Below are 25,782 nucleotides of genomic sequence, written 5' to 3'. Positions count from 1 at the left end.
ATTAGAACTAACAACAAGTGAAGAGATGGACTTGATGTTAAAGTGGCTTGGCAAAGAATCCTCTGAACACATAGAACAAATTAGAGCCACACACATTAACAACCCAACCAAAGGTCTCAATATGATGTGGGACAGACTTGAGCAATGTTATGGCTCAGCTGAAGTGATTGAGGATACACTCTTCAAAAGAATTGATATGTTCCCCAAAATCACATCCAAAGACTACACAAAACTAAGGAAGTTTAGTGACCTGCTCATGGAAATGCAGAGTGCTAAAGCTGAAGGAGACCTTCCTGGTCTTGCGTTTTTGGATACCGCAAGAGGATTAAATCCAATTGTGCAGAAACTTCCCTTCAATTTACAAGAAAGGTGGATCACAGTAGGAGCTAAATACAAACGCACACAACGTGTCCCCTTCCCACCATTCAATGTTTTTGTAGACTTTGTAACGCAGGAAGCTAACTCAAGAAATGACCCCAGTTTTAACTTTACATCGTTCCCTGACGTACACAAACTCGACAAACTGCCATGGAGAGCATATAAACAAAAAGAAATTTCAGTGCACAAAACTGATGTTGTCTCCCGTTACAATTTAGATACACAAAGAACGGCAAACAAAGCTGTAGACAGCGACAAGCTTTGCCCAATTCACATGAAACCTCATCCCCTCTTGAAGTGCAGATCATTTCGAATGAAAACACTCGATGATCGAAAAGCATTCTTAAAAGAGAATCACATTTGCTTCAAATGCTGTTCTTCATCTACACACATTGCAAAAAACTGTATGGTCAAGATACAGTGCTCTGAGTGTCTTGATGAAAAACACTGCACTGCTCTTCACCCAGGACCAGCACCCTGGCTTAGAGTAACTGAACCTGCAGCAGAGTATGGCGGGGAGAGTGACTCCGCTAAGTCGGAGGAGATCACGTCCAAGTGCACACAGGTTTGTGGCGTGAACGAAGCAGGCAGATCCTGCTCTAAAATTAGTCTTGTTAAAGTGTACCCAGCAGGCCATCCTGAACAAGCAGTAAGGCTCTATGCCATCCATGATGAACAAAGCAACAGGTCGTTAGTATGTCCTGAGTTCTTTGAATTGTTCAATGACCGTGGCCCTAGTTCCCCTTATTCACTAAGGACATGTGCTGGTACTAAAGAAGCAATGGGCAGGAGAGCTACAGGATATGTAGTGGCAGCCATAGATGGTTCAGTCCACATCCCATTGCCTAGCCTCATTGAATGTGGAAATATCCCAAACGATAGAGATGAAATTCCCACACCCAGTGCAGCTATGCAACACAGTCATCTAAAGTCAGTAGCTCACCTTATCCCTGACCTGGACTCTAATGCCCCCATACTCATGCTTCTCGGACGGGATGCTATTAGAGTTCACAAAGTCCGTAAACAGATAAGTGGCCCTAACAATGCACCCTATGCACAAAAATTGGACCTCGGGTGGGTCATAGTAGGAAACGTGTGTTTAGGTGATGTCCACAAAACTCTCGCTGTGAAGACGCTGTTCACAAATACAACTGAGAAGGGGCGTCCTACAATGTTTGAGCCATGCCCCAATGTATTTAATGTAATAGAGAGACATTGTGAAATACAAGTTCCATTCAGCTTCAGCACTCAACTTGTGGATAGCGCTTGTGAACCTGATCATTTAGGATGTAATGTGTTCAAACAAACCAGACATGACAATTACATCGCACCCTCCATTCAGGACAAAGCCTTCTTGAAAATAATGGAAGAAGGACTACAAAAGGACACAGACAAGAGCTGGACAGCTCCATTACCATTCAAGTCGCCACGTCAAAAACTCCCTAACAACAGACCGCATGCCCTGAGCCGCTTAATGTCTCTTGTTCGTAGCTTTGAAAGGAAAGAAGAAATGAAGGAACATTTCATCACGTTTATGGACAAAATATTTGAAAACAAACATGCAGAGCTTGCCCCTCCACTGAAAGACGAAGAGGAATGTTGGTATTTGCCACTATTCGGTGTCTACCACCCTCGCAAGCCCAAACAGATTAAGGTCGTCTTTGACAGCAGCGCGAAGTACAAGAATGTGTCACTAAATGATGTGTTGTTGACAGGACCAGATCTTAACAACTCACTGTTAGGTGTCCTAATACGCTTCAGAAAGGAAGCTGTTGCCTTCACAGCCGACATTGAACAGATGTTTTACTGTTTCAATGTTCGAGAGCAAGACAGAAATTACTTGCGTTTTTTGTGGTTTCGTGACAATGACATTTCCAAAGACATTGTAGAGTATAGGATGAGAGTCCACGTCTTTGGGAATAGCCCATCACCAGCAGTGGCCATATACGGCTTACATCAGTCTGTTCTACGCAACCAGCCAGATTGTGATCCAGATGTCAAGCAGTTTGTCACACACGACTTCTACGTAGACGACGGACTCAAATCCCTCCCCACTGTTGAAATGGCTGTGTCCTTATTACAAAGAACCCGTGACACACTTGCAAACTCAAATCTAAGACTGCATAAAATAGCAGCTAACAGAAAAGAGGTACTCGAAGCATTCCCTTCACAAGATCATGCCAAAGACCTAAAGGACTTGGACTTTGAAGCTGATTCAGTCCCCATGCAACGTAGCCTGGGTCTCCTTTGGGACCTAAAGAAAGACTGCTTCACCTTTAGAGTGTCAGACGAGACAAAGCCGTTTACTAGACGAGGTGTTTTATCAACAATAAACAGCCTTTATGATCCATTAGGCTTTGTAGCACCAGTAACAATGCAGGGAAAGTCCATTCTGCGTGAACTTATGGCAGAGAATGGAGACTGGGATGCACCATTGCCCTCAGAAATGGAAGAGTCCTGGACCCTGTGGAAAGACTCACTTAAAGAACTGTCCAACTTGACCATTCCCAGAGCATACACAGAAATTTCTCCCTCAACAACTACAAAAAAAGAGTTGTTGGTATTTTCGGACGCATCTACTAAGGCTATAGCTGCAGTGGCCTATTTAAGAGTAACAGATGCAGCTAGGAACTGTGAAGTAGGCTTTGTTTTAGGTAAGGCAAAGTTAGCACCACGCCCAGATCAGACCATACCAAGATTAGAGCTTAGTGCTGCTGTGTTAGCAGTCGAGCTTGCAGATCTTTTCACTGACGAATTAGGCTTTGAAATAGACTACACTGCATTCTATACAGACAGTAAAGTAGTTCTAGGTTATATCCACAACGAGACAAGAAGATTTTATGTCTACGTGGCTAACCGTGTTACGAGAATCCGCAAATCTTCTCAACCAAGCCAATGGCATTACGTACCGAGCAGCCAGAACCCAGCAGATCACGCCACACGTTCTGTTCCTGCTTACCAGCTACCTCTTAGTAACTGGCTCACTGGCCCTGACTTCATGCTCCAAGATCAAAGTCCCTCAAATGACTCTTTTGAACTTGTTGAACCTTGCACAGACTCTGATGTCAGACCACAGGTGTCTACACTCAAAACCACAATCTCAACCAAACAACTTGGCTCTGACAGATTCAACAAGTTTTCGACATGGAAGTCTCTCAAGCGTGCTGTTTCGAGACTACTACACGTCATACATAACTTCAAATCACTGCCAAGCAAAATCAATCACTGCCGTGGTTGGCACTACTGTGAGACAGGACTCACTGTAGACGAGTCAAACCAAACCCAAAAGGTAACCCCTCTTAAGGCTCCAGTTGGCAACTTTACAGCGTCAGACCTCTACAAACATCAGTGGCGCCAAGTCCAGCACCTGTCAAACACCTTCTGGGACAGGTGGAAGAAGGAGTTCCTTCCCACTCTCCAACCACGTCGCAAGTGGCATTCCAGTCAACTTAACGTGAGCGTAGGTACGGTCGTTATACTCAAAGACAGCCAAATTCCCCGAAATGAATGGCCTCTTGCACGTGTAACTCAGGTGTTCCCAAGTAAAGATGGCAAAGTCCGTTCAGTAGAGCTAAGGGTAGTCAGGTCAGATGATACAAAGGTATTGACCAGACCCATCTCAGAAATTGTACCTTTGATTATTTAATGAGAGGTATTTGTTTGTTTTTTCCAGTTATTTTTGTGGCGTTTATCCACGCCAAGCGGGGAGTGTTCTGTTACAACTAAAAGTTGTAAACTCTTGTTGTTGAAATGTGTTGTGCTTAAATAAGCTTGTTATGTAATTAATATTATTACATGTGTATTTGTCGCCATCATGTGGTCATGGCAGTTAATACATCTTTGAGAAGTGTGTATTTTGAATCAAACTTTATTGACCGGAAGTTACATAAGCCAAGCAGAGAAATCTCCGGTTCCAGCACGTACTTTATGGTGGTTATTTTCGAAGAAAAACTGCATATATCCTTTGTTTAAGGTTGCATCGCCGGTATGTATCATAAGTTGAACTTTGAAACTTGGTTTTTGTCTAAAATATTTCGAGCTAAATTTATGATTTTTGATGTATGATCTTTGCCATACTCATTAGCAATAATTTGCGATGTCATCTAAGATGGCGTCGTAGTACAATTTCACTTTGTTTACCTTCTCATGTCTTGTAAGGTAGCATTACAGCATATATATGAATACATTTGCATAACATATTTATATATTGACTGTATTGTTTGTCTTTTTAGTTTCACCCTTTTGAATGTCATTAAACCTGCTGACAACGCTCATCGGTCTCCAGAGTCGTGACGTAAGAAAGGTGTTAAACAGCCCTTGCATCAGACATGCACCCCTAACGGCACAATAACGTTTTTTTTATTAAATGTGCTTTTCTGTGTGCTACAATTTGTAAGTGTAAAGTTAAAGTTAAGTATACCAATGATCAGGGGCGCCGCTAGGGATTTTGGGCCCCATGAAAAGAATCTTTACAGGACACCCATTATTTTTTCTGTATTATAATTTCATCATCATTAGGGGCCTCTCTGGGCCCCCCTCCATCATGGGCCCCTAGAATCCGTCTCCTTTACCCCCCCTTTTCAGCGCCCCTGCCAATGATTGTCACACACGCACTAGGTGTGGTGAAATTTGTCCTCTGCATTTGACCCATCCCCTTGTTCACCCCCTGGGAGGTGAGGGGAGCAGTGGGGAGCAGTGGGCAGCAGCGGCGCCGTGCCTGGGAATCATTTTTGGTGATTTAACCCCCAATTCCAACCCTTGATGCTGAGTGCCAAGCAGGAAAGAATGCTGGTATGAGCTTTTAAACATAACCCGTTAACTGCTGCCAATCACATGGTGAATAAGATACTATTTAGGGTTCATATGTTTGTAAATCTGACTGCGATGAAGTCAGTGCCTCACCTGACATGAACCTCACCGCACGCCACTGATGTACGGCATAATTCTGGTTGTGCTTACCAACCTCGAAGCTATTTTATTTGGAACATGGTGTAATAAGTGTGACCAGTAGATGGCAGTCACACATAAGAGATACGCCAGTAAACGTCACCATAACTTTAAATGTTCCATTGAGAATATAGAACATTACACACGGCGCTCAAAAATCTGTCAACATGTTTTAGTATGACTTCGGTAAACTATGAAGCTTGATGGATTGTCGGTGCATTGAACATACCAGTATTATTATGGTGTGTGTATAATGACCACAAAATGGCACCCATTAGCAGACATTATGTGGTGTTTTATTTCGCAATATTATGCAAAACCAACTTTTCTTACCTGCTGATCTGTATTTGGGATATGCATAAGTACTGAAAATGTGTGTGCGTCCGCCATTGGAGTCTGTGACGATGACGTAGTCGATAAGCTTCTTCTTTTTCACTATCTTCTAGTTACATGTATGTGGCATTCATCTTCCGCTGTTGCCATTTCTAATATAAAGTAGTGTAAAGTTCTTACTTATATCTGTCAGCAGACTAGCTATCAAAGCGCTAAAAACTGTAGTGAGTTTACATTATTCACCCACGGAACTTTAGTTATTAGAGGGTTTCAGTCAGACAGTTTTTCTCGTCGTTGATGTTTCATTATTGAGCCACCGATGAGGAGATGCTGCTCATGATTTGATTTCAGTAAAGTCTGAATGTCATTAAAACAGTTAGCTCCATCTTTTGACACTTCTTCCACTCCCTTCCTTGCACGCTACACCGCTACAACAAAGATGACGGGGAGAAGACGCTGTCGAAGGTGAGCCACATAAATAAGAACGCCCACAAACGGCGCATCCTGAAGCGACGGTCAGAAAGCGGCTTGAAGATGGTCTGTAAAACATAATCTATGCAATATTTTGACCACAGAACCACCATTACATGTTTTGTAGACCACAAGATAGTCTTATAAATTTAGAAAAAAATTATAATAATATGACTCCTTTAATGGGCACTCCTACTAATATATGAAAAAAGATAGAAAATAGACCAACGTAAGTTACATTCAACTTACACTACTCTGACAAGTACATGTTTTTCAAAAAGTTACTTAAGTAAATGTAACTGAGTAAATGTGCGTTACTACCCACCTCTGGATATATGGCATATATCATGTTCAGTGTTGGGACTAACGCGTTACTACTGTAACGCGTTACTGTAACGCCGTTATTCTCGGCGGTAACGAGTAGTCTAACGCGTTATTTTTTATATTCAGTAACTCAGTTACCGTTACTACATGATGCGTTACTGCGTTATTTTACGTTATTTTTAATGTAGTATTGGCTAGAAACTGAGAATATCTGAGTGTGTTTTATTGGAGAGTTGCGGTGTCGTCCTTCTGATTATTCCTGTGTCACAAGAGAAGAGGCGTGCCGCGCCCTGTGTGTGTGGGTGTGTGTGTGTGTGTGGGGTGGGGGGGCGTGTCTGTGTTTACTAACAAGACATCATGGCGGAGCCGAAGCTGAGTTTCTTAACATGGAGATATTCTCACTACTTTTCTTTTGTCGAGCACAAAGAAAAGAACATTTTAGTTAAATGTAAGTTGTGTCTTGGATCCATACTTGCCAACCCTCCCGTTATTAGCGGGAGAATCCCGGTATTCAGCACCTCTCCCGACAACCTCCCGGCAGAGATTTTCTCCCGACAAACTCCCGGTATTCAGCCGGAGCTGGAGGCCACGCCCCCTCCAGCTCAATGCGGACCTGAGACTGAGTGGGGACAGCCTGTTCTCACGTCCGCTTTCCCACAATAAAAACAGCTTGCCTGCCCAAAGACGTCATAACATCCAGGGCTATTATAGAGTGCACAACTGCGCACACAACAAGGAGACGAAGCAGAAGAACGAGGAAATTACAGACATGGCGGCCGAAATGATATACTCATCATGAACGGAGAAGTTAAACAGGACAATACTGCCATCTAATGGCTAGCCACCGGAACACTGAAATTCAAGTATTTTTTTTCTTTTTTCTATGTAAATAAAATATATATATATATATATATATATATATATATATATATATATATATATATATATATATATATATATCTTTTTTCTATGTAAATAAAATATATATATATATATATATATATATATATATATATATATATATATATATATATATATATATATATATATATATATATATATAGAATTCACTTAAAGTCAAGTATTTCATATATATATATATATATATATATATATATATATATATATATATATATATATATATATATATATGAAATATATATGAAATACTCGAGTTGGTGAATTCTAGCTGTAAATAACCACGCCCCCCACCACGACCACCCCCCTCACAACCTCCCCCCCCCCCCCCCCCCCTTACCCCCCACCTCCCGATATTGGAGGTCTCAAGGTTGGCAAGTATGCTTGGATCAAAGATCCTATCTACTCCCCAAAACAGCAATTCACATCTGCTGAAACAGCTACAAAAGCAACATGCTTCGACGAAGCTAGTAAAGAGAGACACACCTCACCGGCTGGATTTTAACGGAGGCACTGCGAGCCAGGACAACATTGATCGAGCCATTGCAGCGTATGTGCTAGAAGACATGCAGGCTATTTCTACAGTGAAGTCACCCGCTTTCAGGCAGCTAATTAGCATGATAGCGGGCGTCAAACAGAAAATGGCACGAAAACATTTTCCAAGTTCCTGGACAGTGGACAGTGAGCACATAAACATGGAAAGCAAGTTAAAGAAAACACTCCAAACTCTGTCTCTGCTCATCATTCAGCACTGAAGGTACACACTCTGTCAATTCTCTTATATACTCTTTCATTCTAGACTTCTAGAGTGTTTGATTATCACATCACTCTAAATGTATAGCAGGGGTCTCAAACATGCGGCCCGCGGGCCAATTGCGGCCCGCGAGACATCATTGTGCGGCCCGCACCTTAATATGAACGTTTAATGTTAGTGCAGCCCGCGAGTTTGGCGCTTGACAGCGCTGTGTTCGGAGCTGAAGTATTCTTCCCAACCCTCCCAATTTTCACCCGTCAACATTACTGAGGACATCAATATTAAGTCAACAATACTGAAGTAACAATATTGAGGGCAGGAGGTTTTGCGTCCACTTTTTCTCCATACTCACAATGTGCAAGCACAGTCACATGTTGTATGCGGCTTCAACAGACACACGTAAGTGACTGCAATGCATACTTAGTCAACAGCCACACATGTTACACTGAGGGTGGCCGTATAAAAAAAACTTTATAAATGTTACAAATATGCACCACAATGTGAACCCACACCAAACAAGAATGACAAACACATTTTGGGAGTACATCCACACGTAACACAACATAACACATACCCAGAATCCCTTGTAGCCCTAACTCTTCCGGGCTACAAGGAATCTACCAATCATGGTGTGGTATATGGCTCTCAAGGGCCGAACATTGACGTCACTTGCGTGATGCAAGCAGAGAAACATTTTGCTGCTTTTCCACGAGACCGCACGCGCTCTCGCTCTCTCTCCCTCCCTCGCTCGCTCTCTCTCTCTCTCACTGTAAACTCCACAGCGAGCCCCCCAAACTCCCCCCCCGCCCCCTCCCGTTGGCTCCAGACAGAGACGATTTTTGTTATTTGGGTCCAAAATACCCCTGCGTTAGTGGAAAAGCGGCAAATGAGTGAAAGCGAGAGAAACGTTGCCATGGAGACGAGGGCAGTCACACCGCGACACCTGTCCGTCAGTAATAAAGTCCCCGATAACCTGGACCAATTCTAACCGTTATTTGTTTTTTTTATTGTTTAATTTGCATTGCCTCACACGATGAATACTACATATATTTTTATGTGACGCCATAAAACACTCCGGGAGCCGTCACTTTTTCCTGGTACTTTCCACCGACCGCCGTGTTGCTGTCGGGAGGACAAGCGGAACGACACACATTGCGGAAATAACATTATTCTGCGTGCGTCGGTTAAATACAAATATATTCCACAACCCCAAACATGTCTTTTTCAAAGCGTGCAGTGAAGAGAAAGGTTAGTGATGAGCAGGGGCGGATTAAGAAATTTTGGCCCCCTGGGCCTGACATGGTCTTGGCCCCTCAACCCCCCGCGCGTGTGGGCGCACACACACGCACGCACTATGCAAGAAATACTGTATACTGTGAACAGACATGCACACTGTACTGTACAGAAGAGTGCACATACTGCACACACACTATTAGGTATACCACACAGACACTGACAAGCACAGGTTTCACACAGACACAGGGGGAGGGGATAAATGGCCTAAAAATAAACATTTTTGAAAATGATTACGCCCACTTCAGTGATGGTGCATTGGGTCATTTGAGAGATATTATGTATTGGAAGTTGGTAGCTATCATGAAATAAACCCCCCAACCCACCCAAAAAACTAAATCGGACATGATTTTTGCCCCCTTTTCCTCCCTTCTATCATTAAAAATAAAATAATATCTTAGGAAAACACATTGGCATAACGGCAGCTGTGCAGCAAATTGAGGCTCAAAGTCTGTATCTATTTGTGGTTAAGCTTGAGGAGAAGGAGAAAGGTAAAATGATAACATGCATCGGAGAGCACCACAAAGAAAGGTGTAGGCCAGTTCATGGTACAAGGGCTGCATGCAGGTCAAGATAGCCCATTTCCAAGAATGCTATAGTGGCTGGACAGGCACTGGACATGTCCTGAACTCAGTGTCAGACGTGGCTGCCGAATACTTGGATGAAGTGAAGCAGCTGACAGATCTCATGCTGCCCCATCTGAAGACTGTCCTGGCCAGGCAGAGGATGGATGAGGAGACCTTCCCAATGGACCCTGTCAGTGAACAGGCTAGTAACATTGATGGCACCCCTGTGCACAACATTGGGATGGAGAGACAATGTGGCAAGGTGGACTACAAACTGAAGAAGTTGGGCACACTGAACGCAGTCAATAGGTCAATAATTTTACAGAAGAGCCAGGAGCTTCAGAGGTTTCAAGGCAGCAGCACAAGCAAAAAGGGAGGTTGAACTCAACTGGAGTAAATTCATGAAGGCAAAATTCGAGAGTAGGGCAGATGAGAAACAAGAGATGGCTCAAAGAAAGGAGAGTAAGAGACTAGACATGCTGGACACACTGAAATCTTTTGATGGCCCCTTCACGATAGTGGGGAAGTTGAAAAGTTCCTTGTGGATGAAAGTCTGCACAAGAATGCAAAGCTGCAGAGAATGAAGCTTGAGGTTCAGTTTGCCAGAGAAAGCACCAAGCTTCTGCCTAAAGTCAATCCTATCTTCACAATCCAGGTGACACTTCCCAGAAATGGCAAAAGTGCAATTCTCCAAGTCATAATGGATACTTAGAATTTTATGGTGGTGGTAAGTATTCATGAAAACAGGTAGCCTAACATTAGTGAATGGGTGAATTCTGGAAATAACCTAAAAATCTTACACAGTGCACCTTTAAGCAAGGGGTTTCTTTCGTGCTTTCAATTTTGCAAAATCATCCACCACATCATTGAAGTCCAACTCTCTTGTCAGCTCACTCTCAATTGCCATTAGAGATAACGCATTTAATCTTTTCTGAGTCATTCTTGTGCGCAGCTCATTTTTTACTCTTGACAAAAGAGAGAATGAGCGTTCTCCCTCACAGTTACTGACCGGTAGAGTGAGAAAAATCTGTAGCGCAATGTATGTATTAGGAAACGTAGGCTGTAGTCCAAAATGTATTATTGTTTTGAGCAGTCCTGAAGGGGTCCTCTCCTCATCAGTGTTGTTGAGCTGTATAAAAGATTTGAACTGTATAAGCTCCTGTCCAAGACTTTCATTGAGGTCAGATGGGTATGATTCAGTGAGAATCTTGGCCTTGTGAAGGACTGAAGCATTGGACTCTGTATCCAAAGAGAAAAGGACACTGAACAAATTGTTCAGATGTTTGTAGGCCTCCAGACGGTGATTAAGGCTTGAACTCAGTTGATCAATAGAGGCAATAAATGTCTCTATTTGAAACAGTTGCCTTCCCTCAAGCACAACATCTGGGGATGCTGATTCATCAGCAAACTTTTTACGTTTCCTCGTCCGTTCAGCCCTGTAAGATGGGGTGCCACCCAACATGTTTAAGGCTTTCTGCTCAAAATGATCAAATAGATCTCTTTGGGAGAGAACAAAGGTGCGCAGAGATTCCAGCAATCTAACTGCTGTACCAAGGTCCATGTCTGCTTTTTGAAGTTGCAGACTTGTGGCCTGAAATCTGGACAGAACAGTGTCCCAAAAGCCTGCCATGAAGGCCATCTCAAGTGAATCCAGCTTCCGCACTAGACTGTCAGCTTCAGTTCGTGTGTCTCGTTTCTCTGTGTCATCAGTGGAAATAACCTGTAGTGCTGCTTTTATTTTACTGTAGTTCTGCCACAGTGCTTTGGTAGATTCTGCACGGCAACTCCAACGCGTGTTGGATAAAGCTTTAAGTGTGAGATCTATGTTGGAATTGCCAAATACCCTGTCCCATCGGTGTGTGGATGCAGTTGTGAAGTTGTAAATAGACTGAATCAAGTCAAAATACTTAGAGACTTCATTTCCACATCTGTCAATGCTGTTGACTCCCACCAAATTCAAAGAGTGAGCTGCACATGGAATATAGTGTATTAATGGGTTGCTTTTCTTTAAGTGAGCCTGCAACCCATTATACCTCCCTGACATGTTGCTGGCATTATCATAAGCCTGCCCCCTGCAATTTGACAGCTCTAACCCTAGATTTTCCAACACAGACATGACACAGTTAGCCAAACTTTCACCTGTATGGCTAGTAATGGGCTCAAAACCCACAAAGCGTTCAACAACACTGCCCTCTTTGCTAACAAAACGGAATATGAATGTCAATTGGTCCACATGAGATAAATCTGGGGTTGAATCCACAATGATAGAGTAGTATTTGCTTGCTTGCAGTTCATCTGCTATAGCCTGTTTGGTTTTTGCACCCATCAATTCAATGAATTCCTCACAAATGGTGGAGGACAGATATGAGGTATTACCTCGACCCATCTGCCCAAACTTTCTGATGTGATCCTTTAGAAAGGGATCAAATTCAGCCAGGACCTCCAGAATACCAAGGTAGTTCCCATTGAGAGGAGACCCTAACGATTCATTTTTACCCCTAAATGCAAGGCCCCTTTCTGCAAGGAATTTAATGACTGCAACAACTCTTTGTAACACCTGCCTCCAATAGCTGCTCTCTGCCTGAAACTGTTTGAACAGGTCTGCATCAACTGTGGCACCTTTGGCGCGGTTCAAGACTGCTTGCATGCAGGTTATGTGCTCAGCACTTCGCTCATGTTCACCAAATCTTTCTGAGTGTTTCCAATCACAATAGCCTGTCACAAAAGAATGCGTTTTTGGGGAAAACAGTTTGCATGCAAAGCAGTAAACATTACCAGTAGAGGGAGAGTACATCAGCCACTCTCTTTGTACTCGTTGTCCATTGGGCAAGTGTGAAGTAAAATGTTCATTGTTTAGGCATCGGGTTTTGCCTCCTAGCCCACTGTTCCTCACAGAAGCTGGATAATGGCTGTGACGGTTGTGAAATGATTTTGCACCTCTTTGAATAAGAACTTCCTTCATTGACTCAGTGAGGGTCTCAGCCCATTTAGCGGGATCACTAGGTAGAGTTGTCACTGTAGATGGTGTTGAAGAAAGATTCAGCTCATTTTCTATGCTGTCCAGAGGTGCAGTGACCTCACATTCATCCGAGCAACTGGCTACTGCTGAATTGGTTGAATCATAAGCATCAGAAGCATTTGGTTCAGTGTCTACACTTGTAGTGGTCTCAGGATCTTGGGAGCTACATGCTAGCTCAGGTGCATTGCTAACCTTAGCTGAATTTGCAGTAGCATTTATAGAATTGCTTTCAGCAGATGTCTTTGTACTGAAGAAGCTGGAGATATTTGGAACACTCTCAAGTAAAACTGATTCCTTTTTTTTCTTTTCTTGCTGAATTTTTTTTCTAGCTCCTCCACTTAAACGTTTATGATCCATATTTCCCTTCTTTCTTTGCACATTGGCTCTTTGCCTATCACAACAGATAAACCAACTATGTGTGTGTGTGTGTGTGTGTGTGTGTGTGTGTGTGTGTGTGTGTGTGTGTGTGAGTTTGTTTGTGTGTTTATGATCGGTGCTGCTTCCTTCAAGTGTGTGAGGTGATTTAGAAAACTAGCAACCCAGCATCAACACTCCAAAGCAGAGAATAACAGCTTACTAGCATAGACAATTGAGAGCAGAGAATCAACTGATTCGTCTGATAGACAGCAGGAGAGCAGAGTGGTCAGTGATGATCGAATCAAGAAAATGTCTAAATGGCAAGGGAACAGACTGATTTGTACTGAGGAGAAAGAGAGAGAGAGCCAATTACAGTGAAATATATTCCAAAAGAGCCAAGTGACTAGCTGAAGGCAGGGACAAATGCCTTGGAGTGACCAAGAAGAGTGCAAAGTACCAAATGGCAAAATGTGGAAAGACCAACAGGCAGATCTGCTTTTACCTCTTATCTTCACAACCAAAAAGTTGCTAAATGATGTTTTCAGTCGCTAGCCAGGTATGGCCAAAAGACGCGAAATCTAGCGGCAAAGTCGGTCAATCACACTGACAGTGAAACAAATATTTTGAAAAGATAATAATTGTACACCTTTGTGCACTTTAGTCTTCTATCTAAATATTTTCACAAAGGACACCAAGGCAGCTTGCTAGCTATGATGGGAGCAACAATGTCTGATAGACAGCAGGAGAGCAGAGTGGTCAGTGATGATCCAATCAAGAAAATGTCTAAATGGCAAGGGAACAGACTGATTTGTACTGAGGAGAAAGAGAGAGCCAAGTACAGTTAAATATATTCCAGAGCCAAGTGACTAACTGAAGGCAAAGACAACAGCCAGATACCTTAGCAGAGACCAACAAGAATTCAAAGTACCTAATAGCAAGATGGCGAGACCAACACAATAAATTGTATTAGGATTTAATTTATTAACGTTAATCTTAACAGCCAAAAAGTTGCTGAATAATGTTTGTAGTCGCTAGCCAGGTATGCCCAAAACAAGAGTCGCTAAACCTAGCAGCAAAGTTGCTTAATTGCAACACACTCTAGGATTCAGGGGAATTAAGGATAATAAAGATATTAATTGTACAACTTTTTGTACTTTTTTTCTAGTTTTTTGAGTCGCCAGCCATGTATGGCCAAAAGTCGCTAATTGAATGCCAACGTTGCTTAATCGCCAACACACTGGGACTCACTGAAGGACTGACTGAATAAAAAAGATAATTAAGATAATTGTGTACTTTTCTCTTCTGATATTTTCTCTAAGGACCCCAAGCTATCTGCAAGCAGCAATAATGTCTGACAGACAGGAGAGCAGAGTGGTCAGTGATGAATGGCAAGGGAACAGGCTGATTTGTACTGAGGAGAAAGAGAGAGAGAGAGCCAATTACAGTGAAATATATTCCAAAAGAGCCAAGTGACTAGCTGAAGGCAGGGACAAATGCCTTGGAGTGACCAAGAAGAGTGCAAAGTACCAAATGGCAAAATGTGGGAAGACCAACAGGAAGATCTGCTTTTACCACTTATCTTCACAACCAAAAAGTCGCTAAATGATGTTTTTAGTCGCTAGCCAGGTATGGCCAAAAGACGCGAAATCTAGCGGCAAAGTCGGTCAATCACACAGTGAAACAAATAATTTTAAAAAGATAGTAATCGTACAATGTCTTGTACTTTTGTCTTCTTTCTTAATATTTCTCAAAGGACACCAAAATGTCGCTATCTGCAGGCAGCTTGCTAGCTATGATGGCAGCAACAATGTACCTTAGAGTGACTGACCAACAAGAGCTCAAAGTACCTAATGGCAAAATGTGGAGAGACAGACACAATAAATTGCATTAAGATGAAGAGAACTGTTGCTATTATTAATCTTAACATCAACCAGAAAGTCGCTAAATGTCACCAGCCAGGTATGGCCAAAAGTCGCTTAATTGGCCACACACAGTAACAGAGAAACTAACAAAAAAAAGATCATAAAGATAATAGTTGTACAACTGTGTGTACTTTTGTCTTCTTTCTAAATATTTTCCCAAAGGACACCAAAATGTTGCTATCTGCAGGCGGGAGCGTGCCTATGTTCCCCGGGTCCTATGTTCCCCGGGTCCTATGTTCCCCGGTTGTTCCTGGGTCTTTGTATGCGACCGGGGAACTTAGGACCCTTTTTCTAAAAAAGGGTCCTATGTTCCCTGCATTGTATCTGGCGAAATTGCGAAATTGTGCCCTGACCAAAACCATCCCTAAACCTAACCTGTCACAGGGCGTTGTGGAGCACTTTTTTTTGGCGAAATTGTGCCCTGACCAAAACTATCCCTAAACCTAACCTGTCACAGGGCGTTGTGGAGCACTTTTTTGGCGAAATTGTGCCCTGACCAAAACCATCCCTAAACCTAACCTGTCACAGGGCGTGCGGCAGCAGATAGAGCAACTCAAACGCGAACTTCCTTCCTTCGACAACTTAAACGCGTCTCTGTCATGCGTGTCTGCGTGCGTCTTACTTAGTCGCGCATTGGAAGCAGCGGGGAACATAGAACCCTTTTCTGGAAAAAGTGTTGTACGTTCCCCGCAGCGGGGAACATAGAACCCTTTTTTTTAAAAAGGGTCCTTAGTTCCCCGGTAGAGGGGAACATAGGACCCGGGTAACATAGGGACGGGGAACATAGGGATGACCCGCTGCAGGCAGCTTGCTAGCTATGATGGCAGCAACGATGTCTGCCAGACAGGAGAGAGTGGTCAGTGACGATCGAATCGAGAAAATGACAAAATGGGTCAAAGACCAAAAAGTTATTAACTGACAGCAGTGACAAATGTCAGACTGTAAACTTTCTCGAAAGAAAAGGACAAAATGGGAAGATGCTGATAATAACAGCAAAATGGAAAATATAAGAATTTCCAAGTAATGCTCAACTCAAGTGTGTGTGTGTGTGTGTGTGTGTGCGCGCGTTAAACTTCTTGTTGAATGATTTCAAATTATCTCTGAGTCTGAACTGAGGGAAAGGAAACCAAATTTTGAGCAGTCTCTCACGAGTTCAAAATACCAAATGAGGAGATTCTAAAAGAACAGACCGGTTTATGAAAGACTTGATGGGGGAGGGGCACAGCTAAGAATACTTGAGTGAGATTCTGTGATCCAAATTCGAGATAGAGCTTTTTGATAATGATAATTTGTCAGAGTAAGGTTGTGTAATCAAAATTTGAGAATGAGCTTTGTCAATCAATCAAGAATATTTGCATTAAGTTCTGTGATCAAAATTCAGAAACAACCTTTAATAATTGATAAAGAATATGTGAGTGAGGTTGTGTGATCCATCCAATTTGAGAATTAGCTTTGATAATAATGATTGAGAGCCTCTGGCCCTCTGTGGATCATGGCCGCGGGGCCAATTTTGCCTGGCCCCTTGGGGCCTCTGTGGGTCGTGGCCGCGGGGCCAAGTTGGCCTGGCCCCTTGGGGCCTCTGACCCTCTATGGATCGGGGCCAAGTTGGCCTGACCCCTCGGGGCCTCTGGCCCTCTATGGATCATGGCCGCGGGGCCAAGTTGGCCTGACCCCTTAGGACCTCAGGCCCTCTGTGGGTCGCGGCCGCGGGGCCAAGTTGACCTGGCCCCTTGGGGCCTCTTACCCTCTATGGATCGTGGCCGCGGGGCCAAGTTGACCTGGCCCCTTGGGGCCTCTGGCCTTCTGTGGCTCGCGGCCGCGGGGCCAAGTTGGCCTGGCCCTTTGGGGCCTCTGGCCTTCTGTGGGTCGTGGCCGCGGGGCCAAGTTGGCCTGGCCCCTTGGGGCCTCTGACCGTCTATGGATCGTGGCCGCGGGGCCAAGTTGACCTGGCCCCCTGGGGCCTCTGACCCTCTATGGATCGTGGCCGCGGGGCCAAGTTGGCCTGGCCCCTTGGGGCCTCTGACCGTCTATGGATCATGGCCGCGGGGCCATGTTGGCCTGGCCCCTTGGGGCCTCTGGCCCTCTGTGGGTCGCGGCCGCGGGGCCAAGTTGACCTGGCCCCTTGGGGCCTCTTACCCTCTATGGATCATGGCCGCGGGGCCAAGTTGGCCTGGCCCCTTGGGGCTTAAGATTATTATTTTTGCAAAAGTAGTTTTGCTTGGGTCGCGGCCGCGGGGCCAAGTTGGCCTGGCCCCTTGGGGCCTCTGGCCCCCTGGGCCTGGGCCCGGTAGGCCCGGTCATTAATCCACCTATGGTGATGAGCAAAGACAATTCCAGGAAAAGTGGGAGATGCAATATTTCTTTGTTGAGCACAGGAGCACTCCGACGTGTCTTATTTGCACAGAGAAAGTTGCCGTGCACAAGAAATACAATTTAAAACGTCATTATACCACAAGACATGCTGAGGAGTATGCAAAATACCAGGGAGATGAGAGAGTGAACCGGGTTGCACATTATGTGTATGTGTATACATTGTTGCTGACTGGAGAAATCAAATTATTATTGTTAGAATAGAATAGAAAGTGATTTATTGATCCCTGGGGGAAATTCAGCACCACAGTTCGCTCACAATAGACAAGAATAATAATAAATAATATAATATATATAATATATAAATAATATAAATGTATTCTACATATACTACATATACTCTACATTTAAGTGCAGTCAAGGAACATATGCATTATACAGTCTGATGGCTGTCGGTATGAAGGACCTCCTGTGTCGTTCTGTGTTGCATTTTGGGAGTCTGAGCCTTCCACCAAACGTGCTCATTCTCCCCGCAAGGTCCGAGTGTAGTGGGTGGGAGGTGTTGTCCATAATGGCTAGAAGTTTTGCTAGACTTCTCCTCTCTTGTTATTACTTATGACTGATTTATTTACTTAATTCTCATTTTGTTCATTTATATTTTGATTTTATTTTGTGTTGAAAATAAAAATAAAGACATTTAAAAATAATTTTTTTAAGAAATATTTTCTTGCGGCCCAGCCTCACCCAGGCTCTGCATCCAGTGGCCCCCAGGCAAATTGAGTTTGAGACCCCTGATGTATAGACTATAAAGTTCACAAACATAAAGAGGGATCCTAGTGGGCCAGGCCAATCTTTCATTTTCTCTAAACTAAAACTTGGGAAATGTTCTGGGCTTCACTGAAGACATGATTTTATTTCACAATTCCTTGAGAGAAAAAAAGGCCTGGTTAGGCGTGTGTATAGCAGTATGTGTGCTGTATATAGTGACATACTGTATATGTTATATTGTATATTGCTACAAAGGGTACATTTTTAGTCTACTGTATACCTTTTGTTTACGCCCTCATTTTGTGTCCATCTGTGCATTATCCTTTAGATCCTTTGTAACTGAGCTACTGTGTGGAACAATTTCCCTTGTGGATCATTAAAGTTTGTCTGAGTCCAAGTCAAAGTATGTGATATATATGGCGTCTATCACCTTGGACAAGTGCAGATTAGTTACAGTGTACTTGTAAAAAGTGGATAAAGTGCACAATAGCGCTTGTTGAAAAAAGGCATGGACAAACACAGCTCATTAGCATTGAAGCTACAAACACACAAAACGGTGTGTTCCCTATAGGACTTATGCAAACACTTTTAAACTGTCTAAATTCCAGCATCAAGGCCAGATTGTGGACAACAAACTTCATCCATCCATTTTCTACCGTTTGTCCCTTTCGGGGTCGCTGGAGCCTATCTCAGCTGCATTCAGGCGGAAGGCGGCGTACACCCTGGACAAGTCGCCACCTCATCACAGGGCCAACACAGATAGACAGACAACATTCACACTCGCATTCACACACTAGGAACAATTTAGTGTTGCCAATCAACCTATCCCCAGGTGCATGTCTTTGGAGGTGGGAGGAAGCCGGAGTACCCGGAGGGAACCCACACAGTCACGGGGAGAACATGCAAACTCCACACAGAATCACCCCGAGCCCAGGATCGAACCCAGGACCTTTGTATTGTGAGGCACACACACTAACACCTGTGTGCCACAAACTTCCCCTACACAATTGTACAGAATCTGCCACTTATAAAACAGGACCTTTAAGAGGTTTTCTTCTCATATGATAATGGCACATGCTACATTGCAGCCTATTGGTACAGGTATCCCCTACAGCAAGTCAGATTGGTAGAAAGGAAGCAGGTGTGTGTTTAAGGTGTGGTGGCGATAACGGCTCTCCTACTAAGACGTGGCATTTCAGGGAGTCGCACAGCTAGGAGGGGTTTTGGTGGATTTAAAGGCTTCCCCGTGTGATGTGGTGATGTTAGCGCTAACACAACACATTGATTATATTAGCACAGAGATGTTGAGTCACAAAGATGCTGTTATGATGACATGAGAGTAATCAAACAGGGAAGCCCACTAGTTGACACTGGGGTCCATCTGCAACTCTGAGGGGTTACCTGACACAGGCGTCATGCTGGTATTAAGCATCCCCATAGGGGTTGGAGGAGGCACCACCCCGATTAGCGCCCCTACTGGGGTACCTGCTCTAGGGGACGTCTGGTAGTGAGTCCTGTCACGCTCCTGCTGCTCAGCCACCTTCGCTGCTCGCTCTGTGCCACATCAAAAATAAATTCAGTTTGACATTCTTGTTTTAACCTTACTTTTGTTCCCCTCACCTTCGTACTCGGCTTTTTTAGAACCCTCCAGGTTCCTCCACTCCGTGCCGACGAGGCGGCTCAGCTCGCCGAAGGAAAAGTCCGGGTGCCGGGCTTTAATGACGGCTCGCATCTCGCTGCTGAACAGGATGTAGCCGCTCATGTTGATTTTCCGCTTGGAGCCCTCCTTCTTGGAAAGACCCTTTAGAGACTTGGCTGTTGACTGCATACACAGGAGATTGGATGGCAAAAATGCTACGAGCGACACAGTCAACTCTTCTTCTCCAACGCGTTTACGTTCAACATGACGGACCTGAGGTGGCGTGTAGGTCATTAGGTCCATGTCGCTGCACATGGAGGAATGCATCCGAGGCAGAGAAAGGTCCAGCTCGCCGTCGTCATCGCCAAGCTCCTCCAGCTCCTCGTCTGTCATGTCAGCAAACTTAGCCTCCAGTTCTTCAATTTTCCTGTCCAGCAGAGGCGATGGCTCCTTTTGAGGAATGATGAGCTTTCTGTGTAAGGAAAATACAGACGCTTAAAAACCATAGCCTAGAAAGGAACAGTAATTATTGTCATGTCAATAGCGATAAAGAGCACAAGGGGGCTATGATTGGAGAGAGGCCGTTACTCCTGAAATACGAGAACTAATAACTTTAATAATGTTTTGGAGTGCATGAGAAAGACTCTTTCACCACCTGGTCATTTATTAACAAGTATATTGCTCAACAGCACAACATTATTGTAATAGCAGTAAGGAGCAAACCGCTCAGTCAGCATTAGTCGCTGATAAGTACACAACAGTATGACAACAACTTTTAAAAAAGGGCGTGCAGAGCTAGACAAAGCTGTCTTTTTGTGGAGTTAATCAAAACTACATCAGGATGTTGCCTACACCCACAACTGTTAACGACCCAGCGCTAATTAGAGACTCTGGCAGTCATTTCTTTTGTAAACAGGTGCCACTAGTGTAAACCTCACTTCCTGATGCCTTGGCTCGGTTGGTAGAGCGGCCGTGCCGGAAACTTGAAGGTTCCAGGTTTGATCCCCGCTTCCGCCATCCAAGTCGCTGCTGTTGTGTCCTTGAGCAAAACACTTTACCCACCTGCTCCCAGTGACACCCGCACTGGTTTAAATGTAGATTAAAGATGTAAATAATGGGTTTCGCTATGTAAAGGGCTTTGAGTCTCTTGAGAAAAGCGCTATGTAAATATAATTCACTTCACTTCCTGGACAAAGAACTGACAGCACCACAGAACTTTCCTCCAGACGGTCTTATCTTTGTCCATGTGATGTCAGATGAAACAAAAATTGAGCTGTTTGGCCACAATACCCAGCAATATGTTTGGAGGAGAAAAGGTTAGGCCTTTAATCCCAGGAACAACATGCCTACCATCAAACATGGTGGTAGCATTATGCTCTGGGCCTGTTTTGCTGCCAATGGAACTGGTGCTTTAAATGGGACAATGAAAAAGGAGGATTACCTCCTAATTCTTCAGGACAACCTAAAATCATCAACCCTGAGGTTGGGTCTTGGGCACAGTTGGGTGTTCCAACAGGACAATGACCCCAAACACACGTCAAAAGTGGTAAAGGAATGGCTAAATCAGGCTAGAATTAAGGTTTTAGAATGGCCTTCCCAAAGTCCTGACTTAAACATGTGGACAATGCTGAAGAAACAAGTCCATGTCAGAATACCAACACATTTAGCTGAACTGCACCAATTTTGTCAAGTGGAGTGGTCAAAAATTCAACCAGAAGCTTGCCAGAAGCTTGTGGATGGCTACCAAAAGCACCTTATTGCAGTGAAACTTGCCAAGGGACATGTAACCAAACATTAACATTGCTGTATGTATACTTTTGACCCAGCAGATTTGGTCACATTTTCAGTAGGCTCATAATAAATTAATAAAATAACCAAACTTCATGAATGTTTTTTGTGACCAACAAGTATGTGCTCCAATCACTCTATCACAAAAAAATAAGAGTTGTAGAAATTATTGGAAACTCAAGACAGCTATGACATTACGTTCATTACAATTGTATGTAAACTTTTGATCGCGACTGTATATATATACAAACCGGCCTCCGGCCAATTTTTTTTACACAATGCGGCCCCCAGGTCAAAAAGTTTGGGGACCCTTGCTGTACACTATGTCTTATATCTATTACAGTACAGTGTATGTCTTATTTTATTTTTATTATGTCTTCTATATCGGTGTAAAAGTGACTATAACAGTGTTATTTCCTGTCTAAAGGGCCCTAAAATTATTAACATATTTAGTTTTACGCTTTTACTTTGAAAATGTTTCATTTATAGGTAAGAATTCCTACTTTACAGAAATTAACTTATTGCTAAACGTGGACGGCTGTAAACGTCTTTCATCGTTCCTCCTTAGTGAGTAATTGTTATACATGTTCAGGGGACGCTCCTGACGCGAGTAGATGAAAACTGGGCCGTAGTCACAGAAGAAGAAAAAACACACTATATTGGAGATTATCAAGTACGATCTGCATTGCTGTAACGAGATATTATCATTATCGTCAGCCATTTATCCTATCGTGAGGTAGGCTGAGATTCCCAGCCGTAGTTTGTGAAACATAAAAAAATAAATCAGATGTATACAAGTTCCCTTACCTAAAATAGTAGATTTCATCTTCCACCACCTTTGCGGACGACGAAAAGCGCTTGAGGCCTTTATATCGCTTCATTTGCTTCTCACTTTCGATGTAGCGACTCTCACACAGCAGAACATTCTCTTCAGGCACTTCAGTCGGCCGACAAGACAAGTACTCTTTGAAGGATGACACCACACACTTCCCTGGGAGACAACAAACATGTGTGCAAACATTCCACCAGGACAGGAGTTTTCTAATCAGTCCAGTTAGAGAAAACAATCTCAAGCAAAAGGTCGTAAACATCATATTGTCAAAGTTGCCTTACAATTTTTAGTATATTGAATTGATGCACCCTTGTAGTTGATTCACGTTAGCTTGTCCTGCCGGGATTTTAAACCTAGACTAAAATGGTCTGCAGGAACATTTATTAGAATCTGTCGGCACTCGTCTCTGCCCTCTCACTTTGTATGTCTCACTTGTTTCTCTTCTTTCACCGTAGCTCTCACTCCATTTTCCGTTTCCCTCTCTCCTCTTCTCTTTCGTCTCTCTCTGTATTTAGAGTCACACTGGAATGTAAATATTTGATTGGCTGAATATTATTATTTGAGATGGAAGTTGGTCAGTGGATTTCCTGTTCTGATAAACCAGTCTATTAAACGTCTATCTATCAAAGCTGCATCGGTCAGAATGAAAGCGCCCTTTCAAAAACTCAGAATGCTTAAACAATATCTTGGCTATACTAGGGAGTCCTGATCCGATATTGACATTGGTCCCGTCCGGCATGCATCTAAAATCTGTTGTAAAAGCAGTCATGCTGTGTGTTTACTTGTGCAAAGTTGGACAGTCAGTTAAGATCTAAATGTCCTCCTATGAGCACACAAGGTCAGGGTTTTCTCTTAAGGGGTTTTCCCCTTAATGTAACTAAATGTGGCGCACCGCCACAGCATTTTCATTGCCGCCACACCTTGAAAATAAAGTTTGTTTGTTTTTTACTGGAAAACAAATTAAAGTTATATAATGTATTTTAGCCCCCAGAAGAAGTCACAAAAAATTCTGACGCTATTTTCAACTTTTATTGCCAATCAAACAGCACAATTCCAACAGGTGTTACCTCCTGTGCAAACACTTTAGTCTCTGTGCTTCCCCGGACACACAACAACACTTCCTCATTCTCCGCCAATATGCTTTCAGCCAAGTGTGTTTAAAAACACGGGAAATACATTAAATCAAATCCACAAAAACATTACAAATTAACACCAGCAGGTCTTTACAATATAACTGTATATATACTGTATATATTTACTGTATATACTGAACAAAAATATAAACACACCACTTTTGTTTTTGCTCCCATTTTTCATGATTTGAACTTAAACATCTACAACTTTTACTATATAAACAAAATACCTATTCCTCCCAAAAATTGTTAAAAAATATGTCTAAATTTGTCTTAGTGAGCACTTATTTTTTTCCAAGATAATCCATCTCACCTCACAGGTGTGGCATATCAAGTTGCTGATTAAACAGCATGATTATTGCACATGTGTGCGTTATGCTGCCCACAATAAAAGGCTACTCAGAAATGTGCAGTTTTGCTTTATTGGGGATCTTTTTGGGGGGTGGGGGGTGTCAGAAAAGAAGTGAGTATCTGGTGTGACCACCATTGGCCTCACACAGTTCAACACATGTCCTTTGCATAGTGTTGATCAGGTTGTTGATGGTGGCCTGTGGAATGTTGGTCCACTTTTAAATGGCTGTGCCAAGTTGCTGGATATTGGCAGGAACTGGAACACGCTGTCGTATACGCCGATCCACAGCATCCCAAACATGCTCAATGGGTGACATGTCCGGTGAGTATTCTGGCCTTGAAAGAACGGGGATGTTTTCAGCTTCCAGGAATTGTGTACAGATCCTTGCAACATGGGGCCGTGCATTGTCAACATGAGGCGATGGTCTCAAGTGAATGGCACAACAATGGGTCTCAGGATCTTGTCACGGTATCTCTGTGCATTCAAAATGCCGTCAATACAATGCACTTGCGTTTGTTGTCCATAACATACGCCTGCCAATACCATAAACCCACCCACACCATGAGCCACTCGTTTCACAACGTTGACATCATCAAACCGCTCTCCTACACAACTGCCCTGAACAGTGAAAACTGGGATTCATCTGTGAAGCTAACACCTCTCCAACGTGCCAGACGAACTGCAGTCAGGTCGAGACCCCGATGAGGGGGACAAGCATGCAGATGAGCTTCCTGAGATGGTCTCTAACAGTTTGGTGCAGAAATGATTTCGTTATTCAAACCAAATGTTGCAGCAGCTGTCCGGGTGGCTGGTCTCAGACGGCCATGGAGGTGCACCTGCTGGATGTGAAGGTCCTGGGCTGGTGTGGTTACACGTGGTTTGTGGTTGTGAGGCCGATTGGATGTACTGCCAAATTCTCTGAAACGCCTTTAGAGACGGTTTACTGTAGAGAAATTAACATTCAATTCACGGGCAACAGCTCCGGCGGACATTCCTGCAGTCAGCATGCCAACTGCACGCTCCCTCAAAACTTGAGACATCTGTGGCATTGTGCTGTGTGATAAACTGCACATTTCAGAGTGGCCTTTTATTGTGGGCAGCTTAAGGCACACCTGTGCAATAATCATGCTGTTTAATCAGCATCTTGATATGCCACACCTGTGAGGTGGTATGGATTATTTTGGCAACAAAGAGGTGCTCACTAACACATATTTAGACAGATTTGTGAACAATATTTGAGAGAAATAGGTCTTTTGTGTATATAGTAAAAGTTTTAGATCTTTGAGTTCAACTCATGAAAAATGGGAGCAAAAACATAAGTGGTGCGTTTATATTCTTGTTCAGTTTATATAGCCTATTGTGTGTGCACTACTGAATAGTGACTCACCGAAAACATGGCCACCAAAAAAAGGTTTTGATTACAGAATACAGCGCTGCCGAAACCGGATGTAAACAAGACGCACGCCATAATTGTCGGGGGCGTTGTCAGGATGTCTGCGATGTGGACGTAACTTTTATTATATCCCATATAGACCCACGGACAGCGACCTACAAAATGTGCAAATATTGAAAGGACAGTGGGTGCTTTTAAGGAGAGAAAGTCCACCTAGAACAGCGCAAAGCAAGTATGACATTATGCTCGCCTCTTTCGTCAGGGACATCAAGGGACAGAATTAAA

General features: G+C 43.4%; 1 protein-coding gene and 1 long non-coding RNA gene across 6 annotated transcripts in view; one reads left to right on the top strand and one right to left on the bottom strand.

Moving 5' to 3' along the window:
• The window catches only part of LOC133653962 (protein polybromo-1-like), a 123,095-nt gene that overhangs the window by 3,507 nt on the left and 93,806 nt on the right, over positions 1 to 25,782 (bottom strand). For 2 of the 5 annotated variants that reach the window (XM_062053844.1, XM_062053852.1), the window contains exons 23-25: positions 22,595 to 22,778; positions 19,981 to 20,471; positions 19,762 to 19,914 (exon numbers count right to left, since the gene is read on the bottom strand). In XM_062053844.1, the coding sequence (XP_061909828.1) occupies positions 19,762 to 19,914; positions 19,981 to 20,471; positions 22,595 to 22,778 (828 nt within the window). The remainder of the gene's footprint in view (positions 1 to 19,761; positions 19,915 to 19,980; positions 20,472 to 22,594; positions 22,779 to 25,782) is intronic. The other 3 variants (XM_062053868.1, XM_062053875.1, XM_062053861.1) reach the window with 3 other exon arrangements.
• Positions 3,134 to 4,652, top strand: LOC133654027 (uncharacterized). Its single transcript, XR_009826817.1, has 2 exons — positions 3,134 to 4,363; positions 4,611 to 4,652. It is a non-coding gene; the product is annotated as an uncharacterized LOC133654027 (long non-coding RNA).

Source organism: Entelurus aequoreus, linkage group LG01, assembly GCF_033978785.1.
Source record: "Entelurus aequoreus isolate RoL-2023_Sb linkage group LG01, RoL_Eaeq_v1.1, whole genome shotgun sequence".
NCBI classification, from domain to species: Eukaryota; Metazoa; Chordata; class Actinopteri; order Syngnathiformes; family Syngnathidae; genus Entelurus; species Entelurus aequoreus.
The sequence above is the reverse complement of the archived record's forward strand: the minus strand, read 5'-3'. Positions and strand labels throughout refer to the sequence as shown.